Genomic DNA, 13988 nt, shown 5'->3' on the forward strand with positions numbered 1-13988 from the left:
CATTCACGCTCAGCGTGCCAGTTTACGGGTTATCTTGCCCGATTCCGCCCTTTTCTAACTCACACTTCCCTGTGCTGATGCTGTGGACTCCGCCAGTGGTCCAATCATCAATGCCCCTCTCTGTATTGCGCTCCAGAATGTTGTTTCACTCACGAACAAAGACTTTGGAACCGACGAGCTTATTGCGAATGATTGCATCGACATCATGGTCTTAATGGAAACCTGACTGAAGGGTAGTGACACCTTTCCCCTAACTGCAGTTCCTCCTTCTTCCAAATTGCACTGTGCCTATATTAGGTGATAAATGACAAGGAATGGGTTCAATTTGTAATTTTGAGATGCTGTGCCCTCTACTCCGCCTTGTCACAATGATGATATTGCTGCGCTGTCTGTCAAAAGCAAGTTAATATAACGCATAACGCAAACTTAAAAAAAAAGTTAATGAAACATGTTGTCCTTACATGCAGCATACTCACTTCGGCCATTTTGATTATTAAATGTTCAAGTAGACCTGCAGATGTGATCTTACATTTTAGTGACTTGGTAGAAAGGAATGAAAGATGCCTTGATTGTGCAAACTTGCAACAAGTATTTAGGGTGGATTCATCCACCGCAATAGCCGTTCAACTCAATCCGTGCAACTAAATTTTAAAAAGCAGTGTTTTGTCAAGGTTCGAGTCAAGGTTTTGTTCAAGGGGGCAGGCTGCAGTGAACGGGCCTCTGGCACGGGGTCCTGCACTGTGGCTCAGAAGGGAAGGAGGGAGAACGGGAGAGCACTAGTCATCGGGGACTCGATGGTGAGGAGTACCGACAGGCGGTTCTGTGGGAGCAAGCGAGACGCACGGATGGTTTGTTGCCTCCCTGGTGCCAGGGTCCGTGATGTTTGTGATCGCGTCTTCAGGATCCTTAAAGGGGAGGGGGAGCAGCCAGAGGTCGTGGTGCACATTGGCACCAACGACGTAGGAAGGAAGGGTGGCACAGATGTTAGAAGTGAGTTTAGGGAGTTAGGCTGGAAGCTGAAAGCTCGGACGGACAGAGTTGTTATCTCTGGTTTGTTGCCGGCGCCACGTGATAGTGAGGCTAGGAATAGGGAGAGAGCACAGCTGAACACGTGGCTGCAGGAATGGTGTAGGAGGGAGGGCTTCCAGTTCTTGGATAATTGGACTGCATTCTGGGGAAGATGGGACCTGTTCAAACAGGACGGGCTGCATCTGAACCAGAGGGGCACCAATATCCTGGGAGGGAGGTTTGCTAGTACTGTTCGGGAGGGTTTAAACTAGTTTGGGAGGGGGATGGGAACCGGACTTGTAGTCCAGGGACCAGTGGGTCCACTCAGAAAGACAAAGAGTGTAGTGAGGTATTGGGGAAGGTAGCACTGTCGCAGAGGACAGATGGGCACGGAGAAGGGTTAAAGTGCGTATACTTCAACGCAAGAAGCATCAGGAATAAGGTGAGTGAATTGAAGGCGTGGATGGGCACTTGGGACTACGATGTTGTGGCCATCACTGAAACGTGGATAGGTGAGGGGGAGGAATGGTTCTTGGAGGTACCTGGTTATAGATGTTTTCATAAGATTAGGAATGGTGGTAAAAGAGGTGGGGGGGTGGCATTGTTAGTTAGAAATAGTGTAACAACTGCTGAAAGAATTTTCGAGGAGGATCTGCCGACTGAGGCACTGTGGGTTGAGGTCAGGAACAGGAAAGGAGCAGTCACCTTGATGGGAGTTTTCTATCGGCCCCCCAATAGCAGCAGGGAGGTGGAAGAGCAGATTGGGAAACAGATTTTGGAAAGGAGCAGAAGTCACAGGGTAGTAATTATGGGGGATTTCAACTTCCCAAATATTGATTGGCAACTCTTTAGATCGAATAGTTTGGATGGGGTAGTGTTTGTGCAGTATGTCCAGGAAGCTTTTCTGACTCAGTATGTAGACTGCCCGACCAGAGGGGAGGCAATATTGGATTTGGTACTAGGTAATGAACCAGGGCAAGTGATAGAGCTGTTGGTGGGCGAGCACTTTGGAGATAGTGATCACAATTCTGTAGCATTCACTGTGGTAATGGAGAGGGATAGGTATGTGCAACAGGGCAAGGTTTACAATTGGGGGAAGGGTAGATATGATGCTGTCAGGCAGGAACTGAGGAGCATAAGTTGGGAGCATATGCTGGCAGGGAAGGGCACGGTCGAAATGTGGAACTTTTTCAAGGAGCAGATAGTAGGGGCCATTGATAAGCATGTCCCTGTCAGACAGGGAAGGGATGGTCATGTGAGGGAACCGTGGTTGACAAGAGAGGTTGAGAGTCTTGTTAGGAAGAAGAAGGATGCGTATATAAGGTTGAGGAAAAAGGGCACAGGCATAGCTCTGGAGGGATACAAGATGGCCAGGAAGGATCTGAAGAAAGGGATTAGGAGAGCTAAGAGAGGGCATGAAAAATGCTTGGCGGGTAGGATAAAAGAAAACCCCAAGGCCTTTTACGCGTATGTCAGAAATATGAGGATGACTAGGGGGACCGTAGGTCCGGTCAAGGACAATAGCGGGAGACTGTGTGTTGAGCCGGAAGAGATAAGTGAGGTTTTGAATGAGTACTTCTCTTCGGTATTTACGAATGAGAAGGGGTGTATTACTGAAGAGGACGGTGTGAAACAGACTGGTAAGCTCGAGGAAGTGCTCGTTAGGAGGGAAGATGTGTTGGGGTTTTTGAATAACTTGAAGATAGACAAGTCTCCCGGGCCTGACGGGGTATATCCAAGGATGTTATGGGAAGCAAGGGATGAAATTGCAGAGCCGCTGGCAATGATCTTTTCATCTTCTCTGTTGACGGGGGTGGTACCAGGTGATTGGAGGGTGGCAAATGTTGTGCCCCTGTTCAAGAAAGGGAATAGGAACAACCCTGGGAATTACAGGCCAGTTAGTCTTACTTCACTGGTAGGCAAGTTGATGGAAAAGGTGCTGAGGGATAGGATTTCTGAGCATCTGGAAAGACACTGCTTGATTCGGGACAGTCAGCACGGTTTTGTGAGGGGTAGGTCTTGCCTCACAAGCCTGATTGAATTCTTTGAGCAGGTGACCAAGCAAGTGGATGAGGGTAAACCAGTGGATGTGGTGTACATGGATTTTAGTAAGGCATTTGATAAGGTCCCCCATGGTAGACTTATGGAGAAAGTCAGGAGGCATGGGATAGTGGGGAATGTGGCCAGTTGGATTAAGAATTGGCTAACTGATAGAAGGCAGAGAGTGGTCTTAGATGGTAAATACTCAGCCTGGAGCCCAGTTACCAGTGGCGTGCCACAGGGATCAGTTCTGGGTCCTCTCCTGTTTGTGATTTTTATTAACGACTTGGATGAGGAAGTCGAAGGGTGGGTCAGTAAATTTGCAGATGATACAAAGGTTGGTGGAGTTGTGGATACCGAGGAGGGCTATTGTCGTCTGCAAAGGGACTTGGATAGGTTGCAGTGCTGGGCTGAAAAGTGGCAGATGGAGTTTAACCCTGAAAAGTGTGAGGTCGTCCATTTTGGAAGGACAAACACGAATGCAAAATACTGGGTTAACGGTAGGGTTCTTGGGCATGTGGAGGAGCAGAGAGACCTTGGGGTCTATGTGCATAGATCGTTGAAAGTTGCAACTCAAGTGGATAGGGCTGTGAAGAAGGCATATGGGGTGTTAGCGTTCATTAGCAGAGGGATTGAATTTAAGAGCCGTGAGGTGATGATGCAGCTGTACAGGACCTTGGTAAGGCCTCATTTGGAGTACTGTGTGCAGTTCTGGTCGCCTCATTTTAGGAAGGATGTGGAAGTCTTGGAGAGGGTGCAGAGGAGATTTACCAGGATGTTGCCTGGAATGGAGAATAAGTCTTACGAGGAAAGGCTGAACATTCTAGGCCTCTTCTCATTAGAACGGAGAAGGATGAGGGGTGACATGATAGAGGTTTATAAGATGATCAGGGGAATAGATAGGGTAGACAGTCAGAAACTTTTTCCCCGGGTGGAGCAAAGCGTTACAAGGGGTCATAAATTTAAGGTGAAGGGTGGGAGATATAAGGGGGATGTCAGGGGAAGGTTCTTTACCCAGAGAGTGGTCGGGGCATGGAATGCCTTGCCTGGGGAAGTTGTTGAGTCAGAAACTTTAGGGACTTTCAAACGGCTTTTAGATAGGTATATGGATAAAGGAGAATGATGGGGTATAGATTAAATTGTCCTTGACAGAGGACAAAGGATCGGCACAACATCGTGGGCCGAAGGGCCTGTTCTGTGCTGTATTTTCTATGTTCTATGTTCTATGTTCTAACTTAATGAATCCTTGGGATATTGTATACTTTGCAATCAAGTTAATATAAGATAACAATTGTACCTCACGATGCTACAATTACGGTCATAGTTACCATTTTTTTCATCTGAGTGTCGAATTTGTAAAATAATTGTGAATTTAGTGGTTGAATTTTACCGTAACTCCATTACAATCGTCTTTGAGCTTTGGCTAAATGTATGTAACCTTGGACGTTCTGCTTAGCCCTCTGATCAGCTTCATCTCAGACATGGACTATCTCATTCTGATGCATAATGCACATGTCCAAACAGCTTTTTACTGGGCAGTAGAAGTTGTCTGATATTCACTCTCCCTCTTTCTGTCTTGCACACACACACAGCCACACATCCACAGACACAAATACGCAGACACATATAATCACACATATTGCTATGAACAGGCAGTTTTTTTTCCCTCTGAACAAATTCCCCTTTTTTTTACCAACCACCTGCCCTAAATAGATTTGTGATTGCATTTCCTTCCCTCCCTTAAACCCCAATGATAATTGACCGCAACAACAACACGCTTTTTAAAGTCAAAACAAAGATTAGGGTTTATTAGAACACTCAAACTCAGGAAGGGGTCTAACTTCGCCACACACGCTTACAAACATTCAGGGAAAGGTAAAAGGCATTGCAAAAGTTAAGGACATTTACTATGTCGAAATATTTCTTAAATACGAACTAATATGGATTTCAGCTAAAACTAGAGTCCTTTAAAATATCAAAAAAACTCCAGAAATTTGAGAAATGTCGAATAGAGGAGCTGTTGAAAATGTCTCTTCTCTTACAAATTTCTTCTAGCCCTCTCGGATATAAATGGAGACAGCTAAATGGCAGAGGTCACCTTCTTTTGAACGGAGACAAAACTGGTGGAAATTAGACTTTTCCTGCTCTTTTGCAGCTTGTCTTCTTGTTGATTTTCCTTGCTGGATTTTTCAAAGTGCGGCTCCTTATCAATTGTTCTTGCAGAGAAGGCCTTCGAGAAAGAGATGCGCAGCTTCAGGCATGCTGTGGCTTCTGCTCGGCAGCTGTGCCTTCTGGACTAGATGTTCCCTCAACTGCTAGTTTCAAATTCAGCAGGCTGAAAAAAAGGTGGTCTCTTGGACAAGCTGTACCACCTGATCTCTCTCCTCCGTTTTGGCGATCGGAACATTAAATCAGAGCTTAAAACATCCTGTATGAAATGGCATAAAAACAAGAAATGCTGGAACCACTCAGCAGGTCTGGCAGCATCTGTGAAAAGAGAAGCAGAGTTAACGTTTCGGGTCAGTGACCCTTCATCGGAACTGACAAATATAAAATGGCAGTTGACATTGACACACAGATGCCCAAAACACAATTTACAGGGGTTTCCCATCTATTCGTGAAAATATGCACACTTACAGTGATACATGCATGCATGGATAGTTACATGTTAATATTGATTTTCATACATATATTTATATAATCAGGTTACATTGCTGAATAAAACATGGCAACACCTATCATGGTTTGTTTGTTCAAATAACTGTAACTAATATCCCAGTTGATTACCTAATTGTGTCACATGAGGCTTCACTTAAGGATATATCAGAGAATCTCCAAATGACTCATGAAGCACGTTTCAGAGCCTGAGCGTCCAACATTAACAGAAGCCTTTGCAACTGACAGGAAAATGCATAAGCCAGCAAATGGTCTGGTGTTTGCTATTTGCTATCCTGTTCTTGCTGTAATCGGTATACCTGGTAAGTAATTATACAGACAGATTGTTCAATACACTGAGAGGTGTTTAGCTGATGATTAGTCTTGCTAAGTATCCTTTATGCGAACCTATTTGCGATCCTTTTTTTGAGGTATTCTGCATACCGGGTCAGTAATTATACGAACAAAGTGTTCATAACAGAGAGGCAACATACTTGGGAGCTTTGCCTTTGAGAGGATTGCCACATTTATGATTTTGTCCTGCTATTCTAATGTCTGAGAAAGACAGAATTTAAGATAAAGAATTAGAACCCAGGAAGCGCCATTATGAAATGTTGTTCCGTTTAATGCATTATAATTTGTGTTTTTGCATATCTGAATAAAATTGACTCGTAATTAACTGACAGAACGAAAAGCACGAATTTCAAATCATTACTTTGGAATAAAATGCAATTGCGCATTAAATTAATACATTCAGGTTCAGATATCTCTGCTTCCTGCTTTGACGATAGCATCAGCCTAAAATAGTGTCAATATCAAACTCAGTTCACACCAGGTTCTTTCTGCTGTTTAATGGAGGTCCATCCCTTTGTACAATTGATGCATTACTGGTTGTCTTGCAGAAAGAAATGATGGATATTGTCATGAAAACCTGAAGCACTGGCAGTAAGTTGGTAACAGAAGTCGACATTCCAGCTCCTGGAAGTTATTTAATTATTGAATCAAATCCAATTAGCTGCTATTGATCCACAGCCTGGAACTGATGGTCTATGTGGCACCGCCCGATTTGCTCTATTACAAATCACGAATATCAGATCCCTTAACTGTGCACGGAATCACGATACATAGATATTTCTTCTGTGAGTCTGGCTGGTTACTTTTACTTTTTTCCTTCTTATTTTGTAAAGGTAACATAATGGCGATTGTGATTCTATCCCGAGGGAATTGCGGTCTCTCCAAATGCATCACTTGCTACCTGGTGGCAATGGCTGTTGCAGATCTACTGGTCGTTCTCACTAGTGTGCTGATGAATCGAATAATTATTCTTTATTTTCCAGCCAGTTTTCTGTCCATTACCCCGGTGTGCACTCTGAAATCTTTGCTGGTTCATACCGCCAAAGACAGTTCTGTCTGGTTAACGGTCACTTTCACCTTTGATCGATATGTGGCAATTTGCTGCCAGAAGCTGAAAAGCAGATATTGCAGCATACAAACGGCACGTGGCATTGTGGTAGCAGTGTATGCGCTGAGCTGTTTACGAAACATCCCCTGGTACTTTACAATCGAACCTCTGTATATCATTAACAATGTGCCCTGGTACTGCAATGTCAAATCTGATTATTACACAACAGCTCCTTGGTTAGCATTTTCGCACCTTTCCAAGATTTTAACCCCACTCTTACCATTGGTTCTAATTTTGCTTCTGAATGCACTCACCGTGAGATCAATTATAGTGGCCAATAGGGTCCGAAGGAGACTCCGTGGCAAGAAATATGGTGAAGATGAAAATAATCCCGAGATGGAAAATAGAAGAAAATCCATAATTTTACTTGTGACAATATCGGGAAGTTTCGTACTGTTGTGGATGACGTTTACCGTACATTACTTATATTTCCGAATTGCAAACGCTTACACAGTAAGCAAAGATACTTTCTATAGCTTTCAGGAAGCCGGGTATATGCTTCTCCTTTTGAGTTGCTGCACAAACACGTGTATTTATGCAGTGACACAGAAGAAGTTCAGAGAGGAGTTCAAACATGCATTGAAATATCCTTTGACATGTTTCAAACTGGTTAAATGGTAACATATTTTTTTGTTCAGTGCTCCAGGTATTTGTTCTAATTTCGTGAGGGCATAATAAATAGGAGCATTGGTCGGCTATTCGGCCTCTCTAACCTGCCCCGCCATTCGAAAAGATCATGACTGATCTGATGTGGACTTATCCCCACTTTTCTGCCAGCAACACATAACCCTAGACTCACTTGTCGATCAAAGATCTGTCCAACTCAGCCTTGAACCTATTCAATGACTTAGCCTCCACTGCTCTCTGGGGGAAGAGAATGCCAAAGATTAACAACCCTCTGAGAGATGAAATTCCTCATCATCTGCGTATTAAACGGGAGGCCCTTATTTTGAAACTGTGCCCCCGTAATTCTCGATTCCCCTACGAGTGTAAAAAACCTTCTGAGCGCCAACCCCGTCAAGTCCCTTAAAGAGTGTTATATATTTCAATAAGATCACCCCTAATTCTTCTAAGCCCCAGTGAGCACAGGCCCAACCTGCTTAACCTATTCTCATAAGACGATCCCTTCATCCCAGGAATCGGACGAGTGAACTTAGTTGTAGTTGTTGCATTGGGAGAAAATGGCTTTGAGAGAGCGTGAATCAGCAGACATGTTTTCAACTCGTTGGCTCTTTCCAATAATTTGCATAATTGATCTGGGACTATTGAGAGATTTATGTTTTCTTACAGTACCGATTGACGAAATTGATTCTCTCTTGTTCGAAGAAAATATATTCAGTATACACTAAATCAAAAATATCCTGTTACATTGTTAATCTTCTCGAGTACTTGAACAGCAACTTAACCTAACTAAGCATGATTTTTCTTAACAAGACGAGGGTGAACCCTGTGAGATTGTTTAATATGCCACGCCTGATATTTAATTGAATTGACTGGCATGGAACTGAATATCTGATGAGGCGCAGAATAGAAAATTATTGGCAGTGACCCAGTGTCGCCTTAAAAGTCTACTCGACAAAAACATAGTGATCAAGATGGCCATAGAATATTTAAGCTGGGCCTCTGAGACGCGAAAATTTACTTCATCTTGTCAGAATGGTATAAGCGAACGTCAAAGCATTTAAATGTGTTCATATGCTGTCTTTGTGATAGGAACCAATCGCTAACATAGAGCTATGCTTGAGATTACAGCTAGATCCATTCTAAAATACCCGTTATATGAGTGAAATAAATTATTTATTAGATAAAGAAGCACTCAGCTTGATTACAGATCGTGAAACCTCTAATAAAGTACAATTTCTTTACACTCTGCAACACAAAAATCAAGGTCTTTCCTTTCCATATAATCAAACAGAGTTCTGAACTTTAATTCTTAATATTCTTTACAGCAGAAACCAGCCAACTTCTCCATGCTGGTATTTATGTTGCACGTGAACCTTCTTCCAGGCTACTTCCTCCAGCAGTCTAGCCTTCTATTCCTTTCTCAATCAGATACTAATCGTGCTTCCCTTAAAATGTATCAATGCTATTCACCACAAAGAGATAGGAAATTCCACATTCTAACTAATCTCTGGGTAAAAAAGTATCCCCTGAATGCTTTATTCGACTTATTGGTGACCATGCTCTATAATACAATGGTAAGTGAAAAATATGTATTGGAACCATGGGTGAATAGAGAAGTAATTTGTTAATCACCGATTGTAGTCCACAGCGGTGTCCCCTATAAAGAGATCAGAGCCGGTCACAGCTCATGAAGCTTAGCAGTTAAGAGGTTTCACACTTCACTTGCAGTTAATAGGCAAATTCATAGCAATACTACACCAGATTCATGACAAATCGATTTTAATGGCAAATCACCAAACCGGGCATGCTTCTTCAGTTGTAATTCCACCATTGTTTTAACTCGTTTTGCTGTTTCGCTTCCTCCATTGTATTCTAAGGCGTTACACAACATCCTGTGTATTTAGTAAAACTGCTGGAATCCATTCGATGCCAATTACTTTTACAAAAAGCTAATGATACAATAATGTCACAGATATGATTTGTCTAATGAGGCGCGTATGCAGCGAGCCAAATGGAGAGTATATACTACAATAGTGTACTGACTCTGCTATTCGGCTAATGTTTTGACAACTGGGCGAATAGATAACAAAAAAATCTAAATCTCACTGGGCAGTTTGTCACTCAGTTAAAAAGAAAGCAGTGAGTAAGAGGAACAATGAACTGCTGGATTACAGCCAAGACCCAACAGGTTTAGGAAAGGAAACCTGCCATCCTCGCCCAGTCTGGCCTATATGTTACTCCATTGCACACCAACATGTTTGACCCTTAACTACTGAAGAACCCATTTCATTGTAGCAAGCCACTGAATAGGAAATCAGCAATGAAACCAAACTCACGACTTGGCTGTCACCTCGGCATCTAATGATGGCACAACAATAACACGCTCAAGTCAGTCGATCCTACGAAGTCCTGCACATTAACATGTGGGGCCAGGCTCAAAAATGAGACAGCTGACTATAAAAGTCTAGCAACTGCCGGACACAGTCAAAATCTCAGAATTGTACCGATCGGCCAACATCCTAGAGACTTCAATCACCATCCCCGAATAGTATTCCCACGAGAAGGACAGAGCCACCACAGGCACGGACGGTGTGGTAAGCTGTCATGAGGTATTGACCCTGCGTCCTTTCAACATTCGGCCCGCTCTCGGTAAACTCTTATGGCCAGAGTTCAATAATTGGCAAGGAAACCTCCTCCTAATTGCCACCTAGCACGCTGCATCATCTGATGAGTCAGTACTCTCCAGTGTAAACACCACTTGGTTGAAACAGTAACGTTAGCAAAGGTGAAGCATCTATTCTGTTTTCATTATACATGACCTTCAGGGGCTCGGGGGGATCATCACCAATAGAGTTGACAGAGACCTGAAGGACATCTCTGCATAGCTGCTCGATTGGTCTTTGGACAGGTGGTGAGTGAAGTATCAAAAGGGAAGGACCTACTTGACCTCGTACTCACCAATATTCCCTGACGAGTTGTGTCTGACCTTTACAGCATTTGTAGTACTGACCTCTGCACGGTCCTTGTGAAGACCAAAAGTTGTAAATTCATCTTGGTGACAGCCAACAAACAAATCCAACTGCCACTGTTTATACATCTGGTTCGATATTGAGTGCTATTGCAGTCAAACCGATTTAATATTATGTGGGATGCATAATGAATCTTTATTGCGGTACTGCCCGATTTGATCTAAACCCAAGATGTTATTCTACCCAAAGTTCTGGCTTCAGTCTGAATTTTCCTTGAATTCTTTCATATAACACAAACATCCATACAAACAGTGATAAATGAACAGCCCCTCAAGCGGCTCAAAACAATCCTTCCATGAGGTGCTGTGGGCTATTCGGAGCTGCACTATTTGATATTGTGTACAACCCTGCCGCATATAAATACATATACAATTTTGCATCAGCATAAATAATTTGTACAAAGATGGATATATGTCAGCTTTGATGCTTCCACGGTCTAATCAATCCATATTGCTCCAGTTGGAAGCATTATGCTCCTGAAGAAGACACACATGTTGTTGCAGAATTACAGTGGAGAATGTTGATACGTCCATTGTAAATTAGACACAGAAAACTAAGTTGCACATAAAAGTGTTCACTTCAAAGCAGGTTTTTTCTGACAGTATTATGATCCCCATGGAGACCACCAACAAACCAAAAGAATTCAATGGACCGAGTGACCCCAAATTAGGAAACAGAAAACAAACAAACAAAATTTCACTTTTACCAATTTTACTGCAGCACTCAAATCAAAACAAACATAAATTAAACACTAACTAACTTTAAATTATGGTCCACGTCATCAGGATAGCACCAAACCGTCGCAAGGGCCTTCAGGTCTCTCAACCTTTTCGGTAGATCTACAGATCCCGTCTCACATGATACAAATGCAGCTTTCCATTCAATGGCAATTTCTCTCCAATCCGATTCGCACTGATGCTATCTCCACCAAAACCCCGCACCCTTCCAGAACTTCTGAGGTTTTGCTGACAACAGCGCTGGTGGTGGAGCTCCACTAATAACGTTTTAAGTCACCGAAGACAGCTGCCATCGTCACCAATCATCAGTCATTAGTGCAGGTTCCTCTGCGAGCAGTCAAACCATTCCAGCCTACTGGTTTGTAGTCTGTTATAATTCCAAGAGTCTCCTCTAGAAACACAAAACAAATCTCAGCCTGTCTCCTTAAACAACAGCAGGCTGTTTTCTCTTCCTTCCACTGCAGTGCTCATCTTATAAAACTGAAACCTAATCTCTAATTACATGTCTGTGGCTAAAAGGAACAAACTGTTTGTTTAATCTGGTTCTGACCTCCCAGAATATTGAGCGTTTTAGTTTCAGTTTCTCATCAGGGTCTGTCTCAAAAAAAAATCACTATTTGAGTCCTAAGTCATGGCATCCATTGGGTAAGCTGCACAGAACGCAGTCCACACACAAGGGACTGAATTTATTCCCGGTGATGGGGCACCCAGCGTTGGGCAAAAGACTGCTGATAATTCCACCTCGACCATTTGGAGGCACCCTGGCGAGCATTTATGGTTCACAGGCAACTAGCAGCCCAGCGCGGAGATCCTCGTCACTTTAAAGACTGGGATCCGACCTCCCAGAGTGGCTGGTAATTAAGAGGGCTGGCAGTGCAGTAGCATTGACAGTGCCACTGGGAGCAATGGAAATTGCTGGTACTGCAATATGACTTGGAACCAGGACGAACACTGAGGACCATGATCCAAGGAAAGTGAGGGGGGGTCCCTGGGTCTATACTGGCAAGACCCAATGATGGGAGAAGAGGGTGAGATTTGACAGCAGGGGAGAGGGGTTCATGTAGGTTTATTGTTTGCCAGTGGGGCCCTTCACGGGCCACAAATTGCCAAAAGACGTGGACTCCCTCAAGCCTGCAGAGGGGTCACTTCATTTTAGTAGATGACCTACCCACGTGGCGGCGCCCCCCACTCCAGTGGCTATTGCAAGCGGCCGTGGGAAGAGGCTGATCAGAGGGCTCATAAGGGCCTTACTTGTCCTCTGGACGGGGAGGCCGTTGTTGGCCGATCCTGCCCCTGACTTAATTGCCTTGCGACTAACCCTCCACGCCCACCTTCCACGGCAATTCTATGGGTCCTCCTGCCTCCTAATCCACTCACGAGAGGCCTATTAAATTCAGCCCAAGATCTCCATTACATTTCACCCATGGAAAATTGAATGCCTTGCTGTAGTAATCCTTTGTTTCAAACAATTGAAAGAAAATACAATATGTTCTTCATACCGTAAACATTTTTAACAAATACCTTATTATCCATTGTATGGGTAATATTTTAGAACCATAGAGAAATTACAGCACAGAAGGAGGCCATTCAGTCCCTCGTGTCTGTGCTGGCCGAAAAAAACGAGCCTCCCAATGTAATCGCACCTTCCAGCACCTGGTCCGTCGCTTTGCAGATTACAATACTTGTGGTGCATGACAGGTGCCTTTTAAATGAATTGAGTGTTTCCGCCTCCACCACCGTTCATGGCAGTGAATTGCAGACAGCCACCACCCTCTGAGTGAAAAAAATATTTTCCTCATCTCCCCGCTAATCCTTCTACCAAAACCTTAAATCTGTGCCCCCTGGTAATTGACCACTCTACCATGGGATACAATGCCTTCCTGTCAACTCCATGTAGGCCCCTCATAATTTTGTACACCTCAAATAGGTCACCCCAGCAGCCTCCTCTGTTCTAAGGAAAACAGCCCTGCCCAATCTAATCTTTTCTCATCGCTGCATCTTTCAAGCACTGGCAACATTCTTGTAAACCTCCTCTGTGCTCGCTACAGAGCAATTATGTCCTTTCTGTAATGTGACCAGAACTATAAGCAGCACTCCAGCTGTGGTCTAACCAGCGTTTTATGCTGCTCCAGCATTGCATCCCTGCTTCTATGTGTTACAATCACAGATATAATTTACACCAAATTGTAATTATTAACCAAAAACAAAATTAAGATTTATAGGTTCAGAAATTGCAAACTTTTCACATTTCAGAACTTTCCTTCACTCTGACATATTCTCCTTAAAGACTGGACACAGCATCAGCAATTACATTGCTTTTCCCTGCAATATGTAAAATTTTCAGTGTAAATGACTAACAACCTGAGGTGCTTTGTTCTGCACTTTTCCAGAAACATGAGTGTGTTTTGATCGATATAAACCAATGTTTCCCCC

General features: G+C 43.5%; 1 protein-coding gene across 1 annotated transcript; it reads left to right on the forward strand.

The window, feature by feature from the left end:
* Positions 1-6898: 6898 nt before the first annotated feature.
* Positions 6899-7786, forward strand: LOC137363939 (probable G-protein coupled receptor 139). The gene has a single exon (XM_068027444.1). The coding sequence runs from the start codon at positions 6899-6901 to the stop codon at positions 7784-7786; it is 888 nt and encodes a 295-aa protein (XP_067883545.1).
* Positions 7787-13988: the final 6202 nt, after the last annotated feature.

This window comes from Heterodontus francisci, unplaced genomic scaffold (assembly GCF_036365525.1).
Source record: "Heterodontus francisci isolate sHetFra1 unplaced genomic scaffold, sHetFra1.hap1 HAP1_SCAFFOLD_534, whole genome shotgun sequence".
Lineage (NCBI taxonomy): Eukaryota > Metazoa > Chordata > Chondrichthyes > Heterodontiformes > Heterodontidae > Heterodontus > Heterodontus francisci.

What these genes read in the sequence shown, in the direction of transcription:
- LOC137363939 (XM_068027444.1), top strand. Translation starts at nt 6,899, where the DNA reads ATGGCGATTGTGATTCTATCCCGAGGGAATTGCGGTCTCTCCAAATGC.